Raw genomic sequence first — 22,061 nt, 5'->3', positions numbered from 1 at the left:
AGAAAACAAAGTTTTTTTAAAAAAAAAAACAGGGTAAAAAAAAAAGAAAAAAACAAAGTTAATGTGGATTGTTTTTCTTAGTACATTGCGTATGTATATATATATGAATTAGTGAAAAGTCGAAAATATTCGACATGTAAATGTATGATATTTTGTCTTATTCTAATTTTAAGTAATGTTAAGACTTTTTCTTTAAAAAATTTTATTTTTCTGAATAGAAATTAATTATTACCATGAAATGCCCGCGTTTCTGGTGTAATGGCCATAATCGCATGTTTTCGCGTATTCATCCCTTATTTCTCGAAATCCAGCCCTCTGATTCAGTGAAGAGCAACAAAACGGGGCTATTCAGTTCAAGGTTTCAGGTAATTTCGTTTTCCTTCTCTTCATCATCTTCTTTGGAAGTAGTTTCCAGCGTCGAATTCAGCTGGCCTTCAACATAACCACACTTTCCACTTTCTCGCGTTGAAACTGTAACCGATCCAAATTCGCAAATGTAGTATTGCATTTAAGTTTTATTCATTCCTTGAATTGAATATCTATTTCAATCGGTTCTACATGCCTTTTCGAGTCTTGCACGTTTGGTTTTCTCCTAGATATTTTGAACACACTACCGTTATTTGATGCTGCTATCTCCCTGCCCTACACTGACTTGACGAACGCTTTAACTCGAGCATCTGGTTTTTAGCATTGGGCATTAACCAATATTCATGCTATTTATCTTCATCTGGTCATTTGGTAGTCATGATATGTCAACCGCTGAGCTTACAAAATTTTGTTTGTAGACTGCAGGACATGTTCAAAACGTTGAAAGCAACATAAAAATATGAGTGCAAGATATCATATTGGTTCTTTACGTTTACTACTCTTCACTGCATTCATTAGTAAGCTTGCTTCATTCAACATATTTTGTCCCTTTTCAAAATGTTGTATCTACCTTTATCTCTTATAGATTTTTCTTTGTTTTAGGTGTCCTTTTACAGGCTGTTGAAATGAATGCAATTGCAGTGCCAAGTTCCAGTTGCTATGTTTTTGACAATTCTAGTCACATTATTGATTTTGTATCCTACATAGTATGGTATATGTTACAACTTACTAAGGACCTAGGTTTGGTAATACGAATTATCAATACTCAGTTAATTGGGAGATGGGGAAGCAGTTTGCGTTTGTAAAACAACCAAGTCTAGGTTGAGCAATTTGCATTTGTAAAACAACCAAATCTAGGTTGACCTTTCTGTAGCTTTCCTGATTGTGATCTTTCTTGAATTTACCTTATCTCAAACGGATCCTTCTGGAGGCTTGTGAATTGTAATTAGCAACAGATTCATTTTAGGAGACCTTTTCCATAAAATTTCTTCTGTCTTTAAGTGGATTTTCTTAATTGGTTGTTAAATTTGGTGGACCAGTCAATATTAGCATCTTCATCTGTCATACCGAACATTTTGTTTCCGTTTGCTAAACCTGAACTGAAATTAACTTCTCCTTCATATTGCCTGTTCCTCAATTATGCTTCTGGCGTTATTATGTTTTTAGCTTTACTTAACTCTACAACTAGAGTAGCTGGGTTGGACAACCATTTGAATACGATGGGAAGGTGATATTCTTTTTCTTAATTAAATAATGAAACTTGAGGCATTTTATTATATTTAAAATTCCTATCTATAAATACATGAATTCAGGCAGTATTGAGTCAAGTATATCTTGATATAGGATTCTGACTTGGTGGTTCGGTTTTGCAAAGATGTGGAAAGTAGATCACAAATGGTAATACATTTATGCTAGATTACTTTACCATGAGCTTTGATTATTTTGAAGATATGTTTTATCAGAGGAATATTACATGTAGCCTCTTAGTGCCTTATTTGATGAAGAAAGGTTTATATATTCACGTCATTCTTTACATTATATCTACCACTTTTGGCCTTTGGGATTCCATCTATAAATGGTTAAGGGTTAGAGTGGAGGAGTTCTTGAAAATAGATATACTTTCTTTAGCCCAAAAGATGTTGGTCTCTATTTCATTTTTGAGTTAACTATTCTCAAGGAACTGTCAAAATGGCTGAGAAGAATTGCATTGACTTCATTCATTCTTTTATGCTTGCTGTAGTTAAAAACGTTCTACAATAGTTTGTGCCCTTCATTTCATGGTTGCAGGTTCTCGCTCTGAAAGGACTAATATAGTTTTTTTTTTTTTTTTTTTTTATGACAATTAACGGAAGGTCATGCATTTGCATTCTTTTTCTTCATATCATTTATAAATTTTATTTTTGAAGAACAATTTTAGACTTTAAGGGTATATTTGGGATAAGAACTATCCTAAGACTATAATAATCACCTCTTACTACAGTAAATACTATTTTGTATTTCCCAATTAGCTACAGTCAACACTATTTCAAAACCCCCATTTCCTACAATATTTACAATTTGCTACAGTTTTTATTATTTTACATTCATCATTTTTTTTATTCTTTGTTATTGTGCTTACTGTTTCCTTCTCAAACTAAAATAGTTTACACTTCAAACACATACTATTAAAACCCAAACTAAAATAATCTACGTCCCAAATACAAACTATTATAATCCAACTATAATAACCAACTCCTTGCCCCAAACGCCCCCTAAAAAGTTAATTATTGATATGTAGTTGTGAGTCCATGACTATGGTGAATCAAGGTCTGGAGGCTATTACATGCTGGCTGTTTTATTACCTCTTGAACATGTTCAAGCTATGTTTTGTCTTTGGAAAGTTCATATTTTCCTTCCTTTTTTGTTAATTGATTCAACGGATTGGGCAGCCTCATTCACATCTAGTGCTTTTGTTCCTGATTATTCAGGGATATGTAGATTTTGGTCGATTTGACAAATTCAATTACCTTGTCTCTGGTTCAGGACATGCCAACTTTGTTCAAGTAAGCTTTGTTTCTAACGAAAATGGATGTTTATTTTAGTTTCTTTCTCATGGATGATAACATAGGCTATCCTACAAAAGTGCTCTCTATTTAAGACAAGTAAGTTGAGTTTAGTGAAAATAGAGTACTGTATTGTCTAACGAATGAACTGCAAGGGGAAATGGGAAAGAAGGGACAGATTGCCTAAGTAAATTATTGACAGATAGTCCAAACCTGATGGTGTAAAATGAAAGATGGGTACAAACCCCACTTAAGTTAGTCACTTTTTTTCCAAATGCTTTTCTTGGAGTGGAAGCAGCATGATCTTGAAACTATAAGTTTGGTCTTTGAATTTTTAGGGTTGTGTATAGTTACTCCTTGTACTTTTAAAAGTTTCTTTCTAACAAGTCTCAACTTTTAGAATTTTGTTTATTTAGTTCTTTTACTTTGAAGAAGATTACGAAAGGCCCTTGAACTTTTAATTTGTATCTAACATATGTACATTACTAACTCCATTAGTGAAATGTTTATGTCCAGTAAAAGTTCTTGGTGCTCTCTTTCTGAAGGCTTCACAAGATTTTCTATTCAAGATGCATTATTTGGAATGCTTTTATGTTTCCATTGTAATTCAATTCTGATTTAATTTTCAGCTATTACTTTATTGTTCTCATTTCCCCTTGGCGTTTGTGTAACATTTATGTCATCAAACACTTGGAATTGCTTAAAACTAGCTTAGCATGTAATCTTTAAGCAATATAGTCTGTGTACTACATCAATATGACTATTAAATTGGTGAGGTTAATAGTAAGGATCTACTAGCTACAACATTTGAAAGTTTATGGGCCTATCAGAAGTTCCTTTTTTAAAGTACAAGATCAAATAGACATAATCTTGAAAGTTCAAGGACCTATTAGAATTTTTTTAAGGTATGGGAACTGAAAAGATAACTTAAAAGTTCTGGGCCAATCTTACAATTTAACCATTTTCTTTTTAAGGATGGTGATAACGAAGACTTAAAAGAGTTCTAAATTATTGCTTAACCAACTCTGTCTGGGAGACTCCTCGTCTCCCCTTTATAGTCCTTTTTTTGGGTAATATAAGTTGTTGGTTGCTATGGACCTTGATATCATTATCATTTCAATTTCCATCTGTTCAGGATTATTACTATGGTGACCTGACTTCTTGTGAGCAGAGTTATGACAAATTGGGGAGGACTGCTCTGGTGGGTTTTTATTTTGGAACTATCTTTCAATCCTTCAAACTTATGTATTTAAATTCATGGCTTCTCATGAAGTTTCAAATTCTCATTTCAGGTAAATGTTATATGTGGAAGTTGTTTAAATGGACAATGTAAAGGTATGGCTTCTCATGAAGTATCAAATTCTCCTTGGTTCTATCTCTCTCTCTCTCAAAGAAACTTATGCTTTTTCAAAGAATATACTTTGGATCTTCTCATTTGTGAGAGTTGACTATTGTTTCAACCAACCCTCAAATTTCCTCATAAAATTAGGATCCATCCACTATCTCTCACTCTAGAAATCCTCGAACATATATTATTGCTTAAAGCTAGACTGTAGAAACTGGGGAAAGCTTAGGTAAAGTAAAATGAAAGGCCATCTAGCCATGGCCAAAACCTGATGGCTAGAACTTAACCATCACCAACAATGAACCCTCTGACTCTCGTATTTACCTAACTTATTCTATTAGCAACTTTTATTCTATATTCATTATCCTGCACTGTCTAATTCTTAGTTCTTTGAGCAGTGCTCTATCTGCCTTTCCTGAGAATTGTATAAACATGTTTGATCTTAGTGCACTTGGAAAATGTTTCAACTAATGACGATGCATATTCATTCATCTGATTATAGGTGGTCTGGGATGCATCTGCAATATCACTCATGAGTCCAGTTGCAGGTCTTGTGCAGAAACCTAGATTTCTTTAAAAGAGTGAAAATTTTCAATTCGCTGAATCTTAACATGTATGCAATCCTTGAATGATGATTTTGAGGTTTTCACGAGTAGCTGAATGGAAACTTTCTTCTTTCTTTCTCTATCTCTCTGTTTTTTTTTTTTTTTTTGAAGCATGGGTTACAAATCTTCTTGAAAACCATGCATAGTTGTTTCTTTCAAGTGCATATTTGTCGATGGCTGGGCTAAACACTTCCTTTTACCAATGTGAAGAGAATAGTATAGAATATTAAAGTAAAGCATCTGTCATCTGAAGTTCTTAATCAATTGGAGTATAGTTTATGGGAGCAGTTAGCATTCGCTGTTGCCTCGTTTGCCCATGATAACAATTAGCCTCATTGTTACTATTGTATCACGTGGAAATGTAACGAATCAATGGCAGTGGCTTGAGGTTGAAACCTCAGCCCACCATTACAGGAATTTGGAGAACCTGTCTCTTTCCTGCTTTCTTCTAATATTCTATCCATGTTTCTAACAACTTCACATCTAACTTGATTGGGCCCATTCTCATCCAGCAATTCTTGATGCACCCTCAGACAGAAAAATACAGTACTGCACTCGTTCCTTAAATGTTCATTTTGTTTCTGTTCTGCAGTTGCACCACCTTCCCTGCACCCCATTCTTTTAACTCGAGAAACATGGACCTCGGGGCTTATCAGCCTGATAGAGAATTTTCTCTATAATATTACATTATGTGTTAGTGTTGTAGTGTTAATCATATATAAAGCAGGCATACAACATCTCTATCCTGCACAATTCATCTGATTTCATGAATGAACGTGGAAGCCAGCCTTATTATCGTTAATATTCTTCATAAATTGAATGATCGGAAACTTTTTATGGGTGAAAAAAAGAAGCAAGCAGTTAATATTGAGAAGCATAGTCCAAAATTTAGAAGGCTGGTTAGGGTCAGGGACTCTTCTTAATGCTCTGGGATTTGAAACATAATTTCGAGAAAGGGGAAGTTTTCTTGTCTCAGAGAAGGGAACTCATTTATAAATGTTATCTGCCTCAGAGTTATTGTTGATCTTGCCATTCCTTGTGCGAATAAAGGCCCACGTGTTTTCAAAGGATTTACTGTTGGTTTTCACCCCCGATCCTGGGAAATTGTAAGAAACTTATGTCATTTCAAGTTGACATACTTAGATTGAATTATTTACCAAGAAGTACTTTAATACTCAGGTTTACAATGGTTTGACTCAATTAGGCTTTGAGAAACCACACCATGCATTCAGGTAAAAGTCCACCGCCTGATAGCCCTCCATTATATTCTGTCACTTTGATAATGATAGAAGATCAATTCATCTCAGTTATTTCTCACGTTTACATCTTCAGCTTCAGCACAGAGCAGACTGGTGTGGTTCTTTATATGACTGCCATTGCATCACTTTCCTCTTTGGTACAGAAACCAATCATTCAGGTATCATGTTCCCAGTTAGTTGAATAAAAAATTGAAAAATTGATATGCTTTGTAGCTGATGCAATTTGATTAAAACATTTGCAGGTTTCTCCAGAAAAGGGACTAGAGGTGAAAGTATCAGGCTCAGGGGCATCTGGGAGCTACCCTACAACTTTGTCACCCTCAATGTTGATGATTGACTGGAGATGTAGGATGCTTTTTTACCTGGCTTTCTCAATAACTTATCAATATTTATAACCCTCATATTGTTGCAAACAGGTGATGTTGCTAGAGACCTTCCATATGAAGTTAATGTCACAATCCCTGTGGCTGATTATGAACCAATTAGTTTTTTTCTTACCAAAATGTGTGGTAAGAGTCTATCTTTCTCAAGAAACATATCACCCAAGCAATCTTTAAATTAGTTGTAGTAAAAACTGAACTTATTGTAATCCAGGAAATACAACATTGACTTTTTTAAGGGGTGAAAATTAAACCTTCTAAGTCTAGCTTTATTTTGCAGAAAAAAGGCAGGACGTACAAGGGGATTCTATGAAAGGATGGGCCACATTTGGAATACTCTCTTGCATGTATGTCAAGTTTTTCTTAATCTTCTTGGTAGACACGAGTATTCAATATCATCTGTCTACGATAAGTATCTAGATTTTTAGGTGTTAAACTAGTTTGGATGCTTTATAGTCTGGATATTTTTTTTCATAGTAACTGGGGCCAGGGTCTAACTCTGCATGCTTTGGGTGGCTTAGAAATTCTTATCATCTAGATGATTGCGATTTGTGGTAGCTTCATTGAAATGACCTGTTCTGCTGCAGTATTGTGCTCTATTTGATCAACTAGGGGAAAAAGCCGTACATTTACTTTTCAATAGCCTGTTTAAAATATTTTTTATGGTTTTGATGCCTGCAAAAATTTGCATGAGCAGATTCGTAGTCATAGCATCACTATTTTGCTGTGGAGGATTTGTCTATAAGGCCCGAGTGCAAGGCCAGGTACGCTATTTTCCGGTGCCATTGTGGTCAGATTTCTTTTCTATGAAATCTACTGTTATTGTTCGATATTTATGTTGAATCAATTGCATCTGCATGTAGCGTGGAATTGATGCATTGCCTGGCATGGCACTACTATCCGCCTGCTTGGAAACTGTAAGTTTACAGCCCCCTTTTTGACGTAAAATTAAGTTACCAGATATCTTTCTTTTCAATGCAACCACTCTTTCAAGAAACCAAAAAGTTTATGGGAGCTAAAAAGTTTCCTTTGGAGCACATCTTGTACTGTTCGTTTGTAATTCTTATTCATTATTTATGTTCGTTGGTAGTTCTTATTCTTATTCAGTACCAGGCCATGCATGTATGTCATCTCCTCTCTGGAGTCTTTTTCCCAGTATCAAAATGAAGTCCTTGAAGTTTCTTTTCTTCTCATTCTCGACAACAGTCGATTTAGCATAATTCACATAACCTCCAATAATTTTCAGGGTGTTACTAGCTTATACTTGTATCTTTTCAAGGCTTGCATTTTCTTGTCAGATTTAGTAGAACCTTGTTTGAGATGTTTGAATTTTTATCCATAAAATTTAGGTGAGTGGTGCAGGACAGAGCTACCCGAGAGCTGAAGGCATCAATAATGGGTTCGTCAGTGAAGCCTCCTGGGATCGCTCACCATCTTCTTCCTCTTCTCGACGGACTTGGACACCAACTGAGAAAAATTATGGTTCAATATGAATGTCTCTCTGTTTCAGATTTTTTAACTCTTGGAGAGTTTATTAAAGGAATTTGCCTTTTTGCCATTGGATCAAGGAATATAGGCACAGGGATTTAGGTAAAACTTAGATTTTGAAGCTATCAACATGTCAGATATTTCTATCCATATTTTCATAAACTGAAGAGTTGAATTATACAAGATGGAGTAATGTCTTCTTAGAAATGTTGTAGTCATGTTAACAAAATGTTGAAGTTGTCTAATAATTATAAGAAATATTGACATTGAAAGCACTAATAATGATGAGATGAAATTTGACTTTTTACCCATCTGGCTTGGAGAGTTTAAAGGTTTAGGATATAGAGAATTCGCTTCAGTTTTTAAATTTTTTTTTTTTTTTTAAAGATAAATTTTTGTTCTATATAGTAAATTAAATAAGTTCCTACTTTTTGTACCATTCATTGACAAATATTATATGGAGAAGCAATATCCCAACCTACTATGATATGAATTGCAACTTTAGTGAAGTTTTCTATATCATTTTCTTTGAAATTGATAACAAATGCTGTCTGAACAGAACTGTTTAATCAGATTGAACCATTTGACAAATATGATTTGTGCTATAGATAAAAAGTGGAAGAAAGAGCAATAAAAAAAATACCGATTATGTATTTTCACTTCTGTTTAGGATCCCTTGGAAATTAAAAATTATGGTCAAAAGTAGTAGTTGTCCTAACTGCTACCCCACAACTTTTTTCTTTATCTTTTATGTTTATTTTTGTGTCTTATATTATCTGTTTGGTTATGTTGACCTAATTTTCTAATCCATTTCTAAATAATGAAAGGATATGTTTAATCAAAGTTTAATGAGAGGACAAGATTAAAGAGAACAAATAAGGACTTTTGTTTTCTTGATTGAAGATTTAATTTCATAAAATACAACATGAACATAATTCAACAATAGTTAACATAAGATGTATATCTTCCATAATCTACATTTGTTGTACTAAAGAAACTACTAAACATAATTACCTCAACAATGACCAAAAATTAAACTAAATTTACAAAAAAAAATGAAATGTAAAGTAGGGGTTTTGAAGGAATCCATGCCCTTTTGGGCTTCTCCCTTTTCAACTTTCAAGCTCACTTTTATTTTCTAGAAACTAAGAAGCAAACAAGGGGAGGACTGAAAGTCCCCCAAAAACGGAATATTAATTATCAGAAGAAGAAAATAGTGCGAAAGGAAAACAAAGGGTCAAAAGAGAACAATCTTTAACCTCACCTGCTCTGTTGACAAACTCACCCACTAATTATTTAACTCAAAGATTGCCAACATTTTGATTGGACCCTGCAGCTAAGTTTGACAGTAAATTTAATGGGCATATTCATTGTTACGAGGTTTGTAATGATTTATTAAACCAATCAATTGAATTACTCGTTTTGACGAGTTATGATAAATTTAATTATTTTCTTTTAATAATCTAATCTTCTTCTTTCTTCGTGGACTTGAAATTTTGTACAAGATTTTAACAAGCAAAAATAAATATTAATTAAGAAAAAAATGAGATTACATAAATTCGAATACGTCATTTTTTATTATGACACAAAATTACTATTAAACCCAAAAATTTGAGTTAAGTAAATATCGCCTTTTATCACTACTTTGATAAGAAAGATTCAATAGGGTAATTCCCTAAGCATGCTGATAAAGCATAAGACTAATACAAAGCACATTAAAAGCTACACCAACTCTTACCTACACTGAAAGTTAGCTACCAAATCCATAATTTTTAGTGTCCTCTCTTTTCAAAAGACATGACCATTCTACAAAGTCTCCTCTATAAATAGTCACTACCCATTTCAACTCCTTTCACAGCAACATTCCATGTTAGAGTTTTGGTCTTGAAAAGATTTCAAAATGGCCAAGCTTGTTTTGAGATTTGTGTTTGTTCTTTCCCTTCTTGCCTTTGCTCCACTCTGTTTCTGTAGCAGAATTAATGGTGGCTTTGGGTCTCTGTACCCCCAATATTATGACCATTCATGCCCCAAAGCTAAAGAAATAGTGAAATCCATTATGGCAAAGGCTTTTGCTAGAGAACCTCGTATTGCTGCTTCTATTCTTAGACTTCATTTCCATGACTGTTTTGTTCAGGTCAATTTCACTAGTCTTCTTTGTCCTTTTCGACCTTGTGTTTGTTTAATTAAATTTATCGTAATTTGTTTGTTTAAATTATTTTAAGCTTTTAAGTTAACCAATAATTCAGGGGTGCGATGCATCACTATTGCTAGACAGCAGTGGAAGTATTAGGAGCGAAAAGAATTCGAACCCAAATAAGAACTCGGCTAGAGGGTTTGAGGTGATTGATGAGATCAAATCTGCATTGGAGAAAGAGTGTCCACAAACTGTTTCTTGTGCTGACATCTTGGCTTTGGCGGCAAGAGATTCCACTGTCATTGTATGTGCCGTGTGTATATTTTTGTTGTTTCGAATGGTCAAATCAAATCATTCTCAACTTGAAATTTATATATTGACAGACAGGTGGACCATCTTGGGAGGTTCCATTGGGAAGGAAGGACTCAAGAACTGCAAGTCTGAGTGGCTCCAACAATAACATTCCAGCTCCAAATAATACTTTCCAAACCATTCTCAATAGATTCCAAAACCAAGGACTTGACATTGTTGATCTTGTTGCCTTATCTGGTATATTTTTGGGTTCTTTCTTTCTTAACTGAAAACTGTCGAGTTATAATATCCTTGACTGGTTAGTTACATTACATTTTGAACATAGTTCAACTATTATAAATATATACTTTTGATAAATAAAATGAATATCTAACTATGCTCAAGGTGACACGTAAAAAACTCATAGTGAAAACTTGTAATTTAAGCTTAATAGTTTAAAGTTTAAAGTTTTATTTACACTCAAATGTTTAAATAACTATCAGGTTCTCAAACTTTCAAAATTTTAAAGTTAATCATTTAACTTGATCTATTACCTACAAAATTAAGAATTTAGATTCCTATGCTAATCATTTAATTTTTGAAAATTGAACTCATAAACTCTAGTTTCTTCCTTTTTTATTCACTTTTAACTAATATTTTAGAAAATCAAGCTGGATTTTAGAACGTAAAACATTGGACTCTATTTCATTACAATTTAGTCCGAAACTTAAACTTATAAATAAGGAATATTATTTTAAATGACAAAATTGTTAGAAAATATCTACAAATATAACAAAATATCACAGTTTATCTACGATAAATTGTGATAGAGTATGGTCTGTGCCTATCTCGTCGTTAAATTTTGTTATATCATATAAATATTTTGGTTCATTTTGTTATATTTGAAAACAATTCTATAAATAATGCTTCTACCTTTAAGTTTCTATATTTTCTAATATTTTAAAAAACTAAGTCGATGCTTTCAAAAACTAGGAAAAGAATATAGTTTTCAAAAACTTATTTTTTTGTTTTTAAATAAATTTCAAAAAACAAAAAACACAAAACGAATCTGTTATCCAACAAGATTTTAGTTTTCAAAAATTTATTTTAGTTTTTAAAATTTAACTAACAATTGGTGTGTATTTTACTCTTTTTCAAGAAAGGTAAAGTTCATAGTATAGAATTTAAGAGAAAATGTATTTTTAAAAAGGAAAAGAATAATCCACATAAATTTCAAAAATAAAAAACTAAAAATTAAGGTCTCGTTTAATAATTATATCTATTTTTTATTTTTAAAAATTAAGTATATTTTTTCTAACATTTCTTATAAGTTACATTTTTTTATGAGTATAATGGTTGAATATTTAACAAATTTTAAATTCCAAAATCAAGTTTTTAAAAACGTTCTTTTAGTTTTTTTTTTTTTTTAAATAAAATACTTTAACTAAATTGTTATTAAATAGTTTAAAAAAAAGTTACTGAAGGGACCAAAATCATTACCCAAATTTATTTTTGACCATTTTGACCCGTGTTCACACTTGATCGTCCTGTTTTGGCTGCAGGAGGCCACACCATCGGAAATTCAAGGTGCACCAGCTTCAGGCAGAGGCTATACAACCAGAACGGCAATGGAAAACCCGACAAAACCCTTCCGCAGTCGTACGCGGCGGAGCTCCGGAGCCGTTGCCCGAGATCCGGCGGTGACAATAACCTCTTTTTCCTCGATTACGTCAGCCCGACCAAATTCGACAACAGCTACTTCAAAAACTTAGTTGGTTTCAAAGGGCTTCTCAACTCCGACCAAGTTCTCCTCACCGGAAACGACGCGTCGGCCGCTTTGGTAAAGAAATACGCCGACAACAGCGAGCTGTTCTTCGAGCAATTCGCCAAGTCTATGATTAAAATGGGTAATATTTCCCCATTGACGGGCTCGAGTGGTGAGATCAGAAAGACTTGCAGGAAGATCAACAATTAAATTTTGTTGGGTTTCGTAAATTTCCACAACCAAATAAATTATTTGAAGATTCGTGTCTGATTTGATATGCCGCTTTTCTTTCCTCTTTAATTTCGAATTAGATGTTTTGATTTTGAAGGTTTGTGTGTTTGTCGACTGTCCATTGGTCCCTATGTATTTGCTTATATATATAGACTTAAAAAACATTAATATGCAATCATGTTATTACTAAGTCTCTTTAACGGCTACAATATGTCGATTTAGACATATATTATATAATAAATATTTTTAATATTGTATCATAATTTGTAAGTGATTTGCATCGGGATGATATGAATTTATATTATCTCTGTTGAAGGATAAAATTTTGGACCAATCACAAGTCACCACGTCGTTTGCTAAATTAATGAAGAATTTCTAAATCATTAACTTTGGGTCCAATTAGAAGTTGAGACATGTTCCGAATTAAATTGAAGACCAGTTTTGATGACGTCACGCGGTTGAATCAGATGAGATTAAATTGGCCCAATTTGATATTATTATTTTGGTTCAAAGTCCAAACTACAAAAAAAAAAAGAGTTGAATTGGACCCAAATCTCAGATCAAACTCAAAACCAACTAATTGGGCCTAAGGGTCAGGCCCATGGACTAACCAAGACCACGAAGCCTACCTGAGAACTCTATAAGTAGAGAAGTTCTCTTCAATTGTAGGGGCAGCATTTTCTACATTCAGAGGACCCAATCTCCTGAAGTTGCACTCCTATAAGACAGAAGACCCTTGAAGACCCAGAGACTCTTCCAAGACTTCTACTTCAAGCTTCCAAGACTTCTACTTCAAGAACGTTCGGTACTTTTCTTCTCCAAGTCTAACACATTCATCTAACTGAAAGAGAATTAGAGGATCAAGTATTAGAGATCGAACCACATCGCATCAAATCAACTTCAACATCAACATGGACTCGAGTTCAACTCCACGAAACACATTTCTTCGAAAATCTTGTGTGAACAAAATTGACACGCCCAGTGGGACTTCTCTACCTCCCATCTCTTTCTCAGCATTCAAACAAGCCAAATGGCGCCTAAGAAGGTGGCATCCAAATCTCCTAAGAGGATGGCATCCAAAGCTTCCTCCACAAACGGCTCGTACAAGGGACCGGTCACCCGTGGCCGCTCAAGAGAAATCACGCAGGAGCAAGAGCAGAGCTCCCCCATTGCCCACGACATCTTGAGGCAAATGATGGAATCCTCACAAAGTGGGGTTGTCATCAAGGAAAACCCTTTGTTCGAAAACTCTACTTTCGCATCCAGCAGGCTGAAAAGAGATTCACCGCCAGATGTAATTTCTGTCATGATGGCGGATGTGACGACGAAAGTGGCCATGGCTAAAATGGAAAGGAAGATTAACTTTCTGAAGAAAGCCGTCGAGGAGCGAGACCATGAAATCGCTGCCTTGAAAGAACAAATGCAGTCTCGAGAGGCTGCTGAATCAAGCCAAGCACCTACGATCAAAGCAATCGACAAGGGGAAGACCATGCTACAAGAAAACTAATTGCAACAGTCAGCCTTGATGGCCTCTTTGTCGGTCCAAAAACTACAAGACATGATCATGACCTGCATAAGAGCTTAATATGGAGGGTCGGCCCAAACTTTCTTCATGTATTCCAAGCCATACACCCAGAGGATCAACAACTTGAGAATGCCTGCAGAGTATCAGCCCCCAAAGTTCCAACAATTCGATGGAAAGGGCAACCCAAAGCAATACATCGCCCACTTCGTAGAAACATGCGAAAATGTGGGAATAAGGGGAGACCTACTAGTCAAACAGTTCGTCAGAACCCTCAAAAGGAACGCTTTTGACTTGTACACAGACTTGGAGCCTGAGGTGATTGACAGCTGGGAGTAACTTGAAAGAGAATTCTTGAATTGCTTCTACAGCACCAGGCACACCGTCAGCATGATGGAGCTGACGAACGCCAAACAACGGAAAGAGGAGCCAGTCATCGACTATATCAACCGATGGAGAGCTCTAAGTCTGGATTGCAAAGATCGACTCACCGAATTGTCTGCTGTGGAAATATGCACGCAGGGTATGCACTGGGAACTCCTCTATATCCTACAGGGGATAAAGCCTCGTACCTTTGAAGAATTGGCGACCCGCACTCACGACATTAGCTAAGTATCGCCAACAGAGGAACGAGGGACTTTCTAAACCACGAACCGAGGAAAAACAAGAAGGAGGTGAAGAGCGCCGAGAAAATTGTGAAGGGCGCCACGAAGGAATCAATGGTCGTTAATACAATTCTATTGAAGTTTTCCTCAAAAGCGAAAGAAAAAAAGATAGAGAAGAAAAACCAAGAAAGCGAAAGACGTCACCCAACCCTAAAGGAACGATAGGAAAAAGTCTACCCATTCCCCGACTCTGACGTAGCGGATATGCTTGAGCAACTACTGGAGAATCACCTTATCCAACTGCCAGAATGTAGACGATCGGAACAGGCCGGCAAGGTGGATGATCCCAACTACTGCAAGTATCACAGGGTCATTAGCCACTCGGTCGAAAAATGTTTCGTACTGAAGGAATTGATCCTCAAATTGGCCCTTGAAAAGAAAATAAAGTTGGATCTAGACGAGGTGCTCCAAATGAATCATATTGCGATGACGGTAACTCCAAACGTGGCGCCACCAACCATATTTTATGAAGAAAGGGAGAGTTCGGTCCAGTTTGGGAGCTTCGAACTTGTGGTTGTGCGGTTTCTGCTGGAGTTCCAAACTACAGACACTCCAAACGAAAAAGAGCGCATTGACGATGACGATAACGAAGGTTGAATCCTTGTGGCGCGCCGTAAGAAGGAAAGACTGGACTTTATCCAGAAAGAGCTACGCTCTCATAGAAACTATAAGGGAGGGAGCAAGGCACAAAAAGGGAAGGTTAGGAAAAAGGCTCAAAGGTCCAAGGTTGTCGACGGGAGAGACAAGGATATTCCTCGTCCCAGAAAACAGATGACCTTAGCAGATTTCCTCCCTAAGAACTTCTGCAATTGGGGTTCAGAGGAGATACCAGAGATTGTCACATGTCATGCTGTCAGTATCAAGGAAAAGGAAGATACCATTCCAGGCCCATTAAAGTCGACAGAAGAACCAAAGGGTTTGTCACTATTCAACATAGACAACCTGCTTTCACTCCCGCCAGAAGCTAAGACGACCCTTATTAAAGCGTTGTTAGAATCCAACACCTCTGGTGCATCGACCCCCGCAGCACATGCTTATGCCTTGTGTTGCACATCCATAGGCTTCTCAGACAAAGATCTGCTACTGGGATCCAAATTTCATAATAGACCTTTGTACGTCTCTGGATACATTCGAGAACAGAGAGTGGGTCGAATCCTTATCGACAACGGATCTTCCATCAATATAATTCCAAAGACGACTATGAAACAATTGGGCATACTCATGAAAGAGCTATCAAACAGTAAATTAGTAATTCAGGGTTTCAATCAAGGCAGCCAAAGGGCGATAGGCATGATATGCTTGGAGCTCCTCATTGGCGATCTGAAGGCTGACGCGCTGTTTCATGTGATAGACTCAAAGACCACCTACAAACTGCTATTGAGACGCCCTTAGATTCATGGGAATGGTGTGATTACATCGACACTACATCAGTGTTTCAAGTTTTACCAAGACGGGATTAAGAAGGTCGAAGCAGATTCTAATCCGTTTTCTGAAGTTGAGTCTCACTTTGCAAATGCAAAGTTTTACCTAAAGAGCGAGAATTCTGGTGAGACGATGCCGACAGAGAACTTGTTGACAAAGAAAGTGGGTGGATCCCGGTCGAAGTCATCAGTAGACATGGAGAAAAGGGCAGGTAGCAAGGTACGAGCCTCCAGCCTAAAAGAGAATAGAATGTCCCTCGACGTTGGAGAAACATCCGTGGTGAGGGGCAAGAAAGCCTCAAAACTTTCGATTCTGCGCTACGTCCCTTTGTCTAGACGAAACAAGGGTAAGTTACCTTTTACGGAATGCTTAAAAGGTTTGCAGGTCGGCGACATAGAAATTCTAAAGAAGAGTTTCATCACACCCCTCATGCCGATAACGAAGCAGGAAGTCCACAAGCCGGAGGCAGAAGTGACTGGTCAAAGCTGCCCGAGAGGCGAACGAAAGACAGATTCGATCCCAAAGCTTACAAGCTATTGGCGAAGGTGGACTATGACTTCACAACTCACACTGAGTTTAAAAGTTTGAAGATTTACGAGCAACCCCGATTCTCGCCAACCTAAAAGAAGCTTTTGCAAGAGGGACACGCTATACCCACGTCGAGGGCGGGTCTCGGATATGAGCCATTAGAGCCACTTTGCATAATCAGAAAGGCGAAGGGGAAAGTGGCCAACAACAATCATATCACTGCGGAAGAAGTTAATGATACAGGAAAGAAAGAGGACAAAGATAAAAGAGCTTCAGCCTTCGATCGTATTAGACCACCTGCCGCACGCGCCTTGGTCTTCGAAAGATTAAGCATGACAGAAGCAGAAAGGGGAAGCCTCCATACTATTCCCAGAGATACTCGACGCTTAGTCTTTCGAAGGTTAACTCTGCCAAATGAAGAAAATGAGAAAATCATCTGTCAATCGCCAGTGGTGGTGCAACCGTCAGCCTTCGAAAGACTAGGCACAGTTCCAAATGAGAGTGAAAGAAAACCCCGCACTCCCATTTTTGATCGCTTAAAGCACGAGAGGGCTAAATATCTCCTCGATCAATATGTCCCTAGTAAGACAAAGGGGAAAGGAAGATCCTGCGCTGACGCCCTCGAAACAACTACAAGAAAGAGGGGGCTGATACCTCGAGCGTCCATCTGGCAGCGAATCAACCTTAAAAACGCTGAAGCGTTATCGGACCAGAAGCCATCAGGAGAGGCAAGAAGTGATGGAGAAATCCGTAGTACCATCCCCTCACGCATGAAGAGAAAGACCTTAGTTACTCTAAACACAAGTGAGGGCACACTCAAAGTAAAGAGGCACAACGTCGTTTTCACCAATCCTCAGAATGGAAATCTAGAGCAGGAGGAAGGCGAAACTTCGTGCCACCACATCACCATCACCGAAGAATCCGAAGAAGGTACGACCGAAGAGAAAGTGGAGGACGCTTCGTAAGGGCTAGAGGACGGTGGTCAATCCACGGTGGATGAGCTAAAAGAGGTCAATCTGGGCACCATAGAAGAGCCGCGTCCGACTTTCATCAGTGCGTCTCTCTCGGAAAAGGAGGAGGACGAATACATGAGTTTACTCACCGAATACAGGGATATTCTCGCCTGGTCATACAAAGAGATGCTGAGACTAGATCCAAAAGTAGCAGTCCACCATCTCACGATCAAACAGGGGTGTCGACCCGTTAAGCAGGCTCAACGACGCTTTCGGCCAAAACTTATCCCCCAGATTGAGGTTGAGGTCAATAAACTGATTGAGGCTGGGTTCATTCCTGAAGTTAAATATCTAACGTGGATAGCCAACACGTCCCGGTTAGAAAAAAGAATGGACAGCTTCGTGTTTGTGTTGACTTTCACGACCTAAACAGCGCCTGTCCCAAAGACGATTTTCCATTGCCCATCACAGAAATCATGGTCGATGCGACAATGGGATATGAGGCCCTATCCTTCATGGACAGATCTTCCAGATATAACCAGATACGGATGGCCCTCGCAGACAAGGAAATGACGGCATTTCGAACCCCAAATGGGATATACTATTACAAGGTAATGCCCTTCGGGTTGAAGAATGCCGACGCTACTTATCAATGTACCATGCAGGAGGTGTTTGACGATATGTTGCACAAACATGTGGAATGTTATGTGGATGACATTATGGTCAAGACCAAGCGACGACAGGACCATTTGAAAGATCTAAGGACCGTGTTCGATCGCCTGCGAAAGTACCAGTTAAAGATGAACCCCCTTAAATGCGCTTTTGGCGTAAATTCAGGAAAGTTTCTAGGTTTCGTTGTGAGACATCGAGGGATAGAGATAGACCAATCTAAGATTGATGCCATCCATAAGATTCCAAGACCAAGAAATCTACATGAGCTAAGAAGTTTGCAAGGACGTCTGGTCTACATCCAGAAGTTTATTTCTAACCTGGCGAAGCGGTGTCAACCCTTTCAAAGACTAATGAGAAAGGGAGAGAAATTCGAATGGGACGAGGCCTGTCGAATTCTTTTGATAACATAAAGAGGTACCTGATCAACTCTCCTGTCTTAGGAGCCCCAGAGCAGGCAAGTCGTTGATACTATACATTACAGCGCAAGAGAGATCACTGGGGGCACTATTGGCACAAGAAAGACAAAAGGGAAAAGAACGCGCTCTCTATTACTTGAGTAAAACCCTAAATGGAGCCGAGATCAATTATTCCCCTGTAGAGAAGACGTGCCTCGCGCTCTTCTTCGCCATAGAAAAGTTGAGGCACTACATGCAGGCCTTCACAGTTCACTTAATTGTGAAAGCTGACCCCATCAAATACGTCCTGTCCAGGTCGGCCATCTCAGGACGTTTAGCTAAATGGGCAATCATGCTTCAACAGTACGACATTGTCTATGTATCACAAAGGGCAATTAAAGGGCAGATATTGGCTGACTTCCTGACAGATCACCCAGTTCCATCGGATTGGGAGTTAAGTGAAGACTTGCCTGATGATGAAGTTCTCTTCACAAAGACCTCTAGACTGTGGGTCATGTTCGTTGATGGTGCCGCACGAAAAAGTGGTGCGGAGGCAGGTATCGTCCTCATTTCGCCAAAAAAGCACATGCTGCCTTATAGCTTTTCACTTACTGAGTCATGTTCAAACAACGTCGCCGAATACCAAGCTTTGATAATTGGTCTCCAGATGGCCTTAGAGATTGAAGTAGCCTGTATAGAAATCTTCGGCGACTCAAAGTTGATAATCAATCAACTCTTATGCCAGTACGAGGTGAAGCATGACGACTTGAAACCCTACTTCACTTACGCTCTTCATTTGATAGAGAAGTTCGAAAGCGTGGCATTGGAACATGTCCCGAGGACAGAGAACAAGAAAGCAAATGCCTTGGCAAACCTAGCCACTGCTTTAACGGACCTGGATAATGTGCCCTTTAATATATCGCTTTGGTAGAGATGGGTTGTACCTCCGAATGAGACCGCATATGGGGAAACGAATGTGATATAAGTCTACCTAACCAATAAGGAAGACTGGCGGCAGCCCATCATAGATTACCTTGAACATGGAAGGCTCCCGGATGACTCCTGCCGTAAAATCAAGGTTCGTATGAGGGTTGCGCATTTCATTTACTACAAAGGGGTCTTATACCGTTGATCCCTTGAAGGACTTTTCCTTCGGTGCCTCAGTAAGGAAGAGTTAGCGAAGGCTTTGGAGGAGGTACACTCAGGCGTATGCGGTGTGGATCAAGCAGGACCAAAGCTACAATTTCAGCTGAGAAGAATGGGTTATTATTGGTCAGGAATGATCCAGGACTCAATGGATTATGCAAAGAAATGTGAAGCCTGTCAATATCATGCGAATTTCATTCACCAACCGCCCGAGCCTCTACATCCAACCATAGCCTCGTGGCCTTTTGAAGCATGGGGGCTCAATCTGGTCGGCTCTATAACACCTAAGTCGACAACAGGGCACTCCTACATCCTCACAGCCACTGACTACTTCTCAAGATGGGTTGAGGCTGTAGCATTAAAGGAGCTAAGAAAGAAAACGTGGTAGATTTTATCCGCACTCACATCATTTATCGATACGGTATTCTCCATCGATCGTAACAGATAATGGAATACAATTTTCCAATAGTTTGATGGATAGGTTGTGTGAAAAATTCAAATTTAAGCAGTACAAGTCATCTATATATAACGCCGCCGTAAATAGGTTGGCTGAGGCATTTAACAAGACATTGTGCAACTTGCTGAAGAAAATTATTTCCAAGTCGAAGAGAGATTGGCAAGAGAAGATCGGTGAAGCATTGTAGGCTTATTACACCACTCACCGTACCCCTACAAGAGTCACCCCGTACTCTTTCGTTTATGGGGTAGAAGTTGTCCTTCCTTTGGAAAGAGAAATTCCATCGCTGAGAATGGCAGTGCAATAAGGGCTGACTACAGAAGACAACGCCAAACTGCGGCTCCAAAAGTTGGAAGCACTGAATGAAAAATGATTAGAAGTTCAGCAAGCGCTGGAATGTTACTAGGCAAGAATGTCTAAGGCCTTCGATAAGCATGTAAAGCCTCGGTCCTTTCAAGTAGGTGATCTAGTGCTCGCCGTAAAGAGACCAATTATCACAACAAGACATACGGGGAATAAGTTTACACCTAAATGGGATGGACCCTACGTCGTCAAGGAAGTCTACACAAACGGAACGTACAAGATAATTGATCAGGATGGGCTAAGAATTGACCCAATCAATGACAAGTTTCTCAAGAAGTTTTACACATAAAACAAAACAAAAAAACCTTTGTACGAAATACGTTACGACTTGATCCCTGTCATTATAGAGGGTACGTAGACAGCTTAAAGAAATTTAAGTTCAGTCCCGTGATAAAAAAAAATATGTGCATGTACATGAGTAAAATAAATAAATAGATAAATATATGGATAAATAAACAAATAAGAGATGCATAAATTTAAAGGAGGCTACAAGGTGCTAGAGAACATCACTGAGAAAATGACAAAAAAAAAAAAACTTCCATTTAAGATGTTTCAGCGCTACAATAGTCGAATCCAGTAGCTATGCCTAAGAGTACGCCTAATCCAATAAGACGAGCAACATCAAGTCAAGGTACCCAGTGGTAGTTCCTCAGCTCATGTTGCATCGCTTCCAGCACATGGCATAGGACATCCAAAGCTTTGACATCCTTGTCAGAAAGGATTGAGGTGGCCTCGATCTTATTTATCACCCCCCGCATCTCCGAGGCCTCAAGCTTATGCCGAGTCAAAAGGCCTTCGCTCTCAGAAATCAGTAGCGATATTTCAACCCGTTCGGCCCTGATGGCCTCCAACCTGGCTAGTAGTGTCTTTCCTTCTTGTAAGGCCTAGGAGTCGCGTTCAAGTAGCGCCTTTCGTTTAGCAAAAACACTACTCTCACTGTACAGTATCTTCTCCAGATCAGACTTATCCTCCTTCAGACATTGCTCCTTACTTGTTTGAGTTAATTAGAGGAATTGGATAATTGAAACTGATTGTACTTCTCCACGTTTCGAAAGTACTCATCAACAACTTTTCTGAGAGGAGGGAGATTGGCACCACAAATGTCGGAAATGGCTCGAAATATCTCATGTGTTTCTTTCTCCAGACTAAGAACCTTCTCGAAAGGAGTACGCATTATCTTCTTGTGCATAGTCTCCCACATAACCGAGGTTGCATGGCGTCGAACGTCAGAAACTACAGTGGCAGCACAAAACTCGGAAATCTCGGGGATGACCGGGGGTAGTGCCCTATCTACTTACCTCGGGGACTCACTGCCACTTGGACTTGCCAAGACCTTCGACGCTTCTCCGGGTTGGAGAACCCTTCTTTCTACAGGCACCAAGGGGGAATTAGTTTCCTTGGCTACGTAATCTGAAGCCTCGATATTCCTGACGACCACCGCCTCCTTGACATAAGGGATGTCACGGGGATAGCATGCACTGGACAGGACTTTGGCACGGGATCCATCGGCAGTACTTCGGAGGTACCAACG

General features: G+C 38.3%; 3 protein-coding genes and 1 long non-coding RNA gene across 5 annotated transcripts; 3 read left to right on the top strand and 1 right to left on the bottom strand.

Moving 5' to 3' along the window:
* The first annotated feature begins 212 nt into the window (after positions 1 to 212).
* On the top strand, positions 213 to 8,293 carry LOC150037098 (G-protein coupled receptor). 2 transcript variants are annotated; one of them, XM_090311428.1, is made up of 18 exons: positions 213 to 365; positions 786 to 884; positions 970 to 1,061; positions 1,556 to 1,594; positions 1,711 to 1,764; positions 2,835 to 2,909; positions 4,045 to 4,110; positions 4,202 to 4,244; positions 4,757 to 4,802; positions 5,872 to 5,965; positions 6,039 to 6,091; positions 6,192 to 6,276; positions 6,361 to 6,463; positions 6,535 to 6,627; positions 6,779 to 6,845; positions 7,196 to 7,262; positions 7,362 to 7,415; positions 7,848 to 8,293. In XM_090311428.1, the coding sequence occupies exons 2-18, from the start codon at positions 827 to 829 to the stop codon at positions 7,989 to 7,991; spliced, it is 1,233 nt and encodes a 410-aa protein (XP_090167554.1). In that variant the 5' UTR covers positions 213 to 365; positions 786 to 826; the 3' UTR covers positions 7,992 to 8,293. The 2 variants fall into 2 exon arrangements, with proteins under 2 accessions (XP_090167554.1, XP_090167555.1); XM_090311429.1 differs by lacking the exon at positions 1,711 to 1,764 and having other exon boundaries at positions 223 to 365.
* Positions 8,294 to 9,542: 1,249 nt separating this feature from the next.
* Positions 9,543 to 12,454, bottom strand: LOC150037097 (uncharacterized). The gene is made up of 2 exons (XR_016528808.1): positions 11,912 to 12,454; positions 9,543 to 10,704 (listed from the first exon to the last, which is right to left on the bottom strand). It is a non-coding gene; the product is annotated as an uncharacterized LOC150037097 (long non-coding RNA).
* On the top strand, positions 9,732 to 12,597 carry LOC120072905 (peroxidase 72-like). The gene is made up of 4 exons (XM_039025435.2): positions 9,732 to 10,120; positions 10,233 to 10,424; positions 10,504 to 10,669; positions 11,974 to 12,597. The coding sequence occupies exons 1-4, from the start codon at positions 9,887 to 9,889 to the stop codon at positions 12,384 to 12,386; spliced, it is 1,005 nt and encodes a 334-aa protein (XP_038881363.1). The 5' UTR covers positions 9,732 to 9,886; the 3' UTR covers positions 12,387 to 12,597.
* A 7,261-nt stretch (positions 12,598 to 19,858) lies between these two features.
* On the top strand, positions 19,859 to 20,354 carry LOC150037096 (uncharacterized). Its single transcript, XM_090311875.1, has 2 exons — positions 19,859 to 20,094; positions 20,192 to 20,354. Exons 1-2 carry the CDS (start codon positions 19,859 to 19,861, stop codon positions 20,352 to 20,354), a joined length of 399 nt encoding a protein of 132 aa, XP_090168001.1.
* Positions 20,355 to 22,061: the final 1,707 nt, after the last annotated feature.

The sequence above is a fragment of the Benincasa hispida genome, chromosome 3, assembly GCF_027475165.1.
Source record: "Benincasa hispida cultivar pf3 chromosome 3, pf3_genome.v1.1, whole genome shotgun sequence".
NCBI lineage: Eukaryota > Viridiplantae > Streptophyta > Magnoliopsida > Cucurbitales > Cucurbitaceae > Benincasa > Benincasa hispida.
This window is presented reverse-complemented; position numbering and strand designations above follow the sequence as displayed.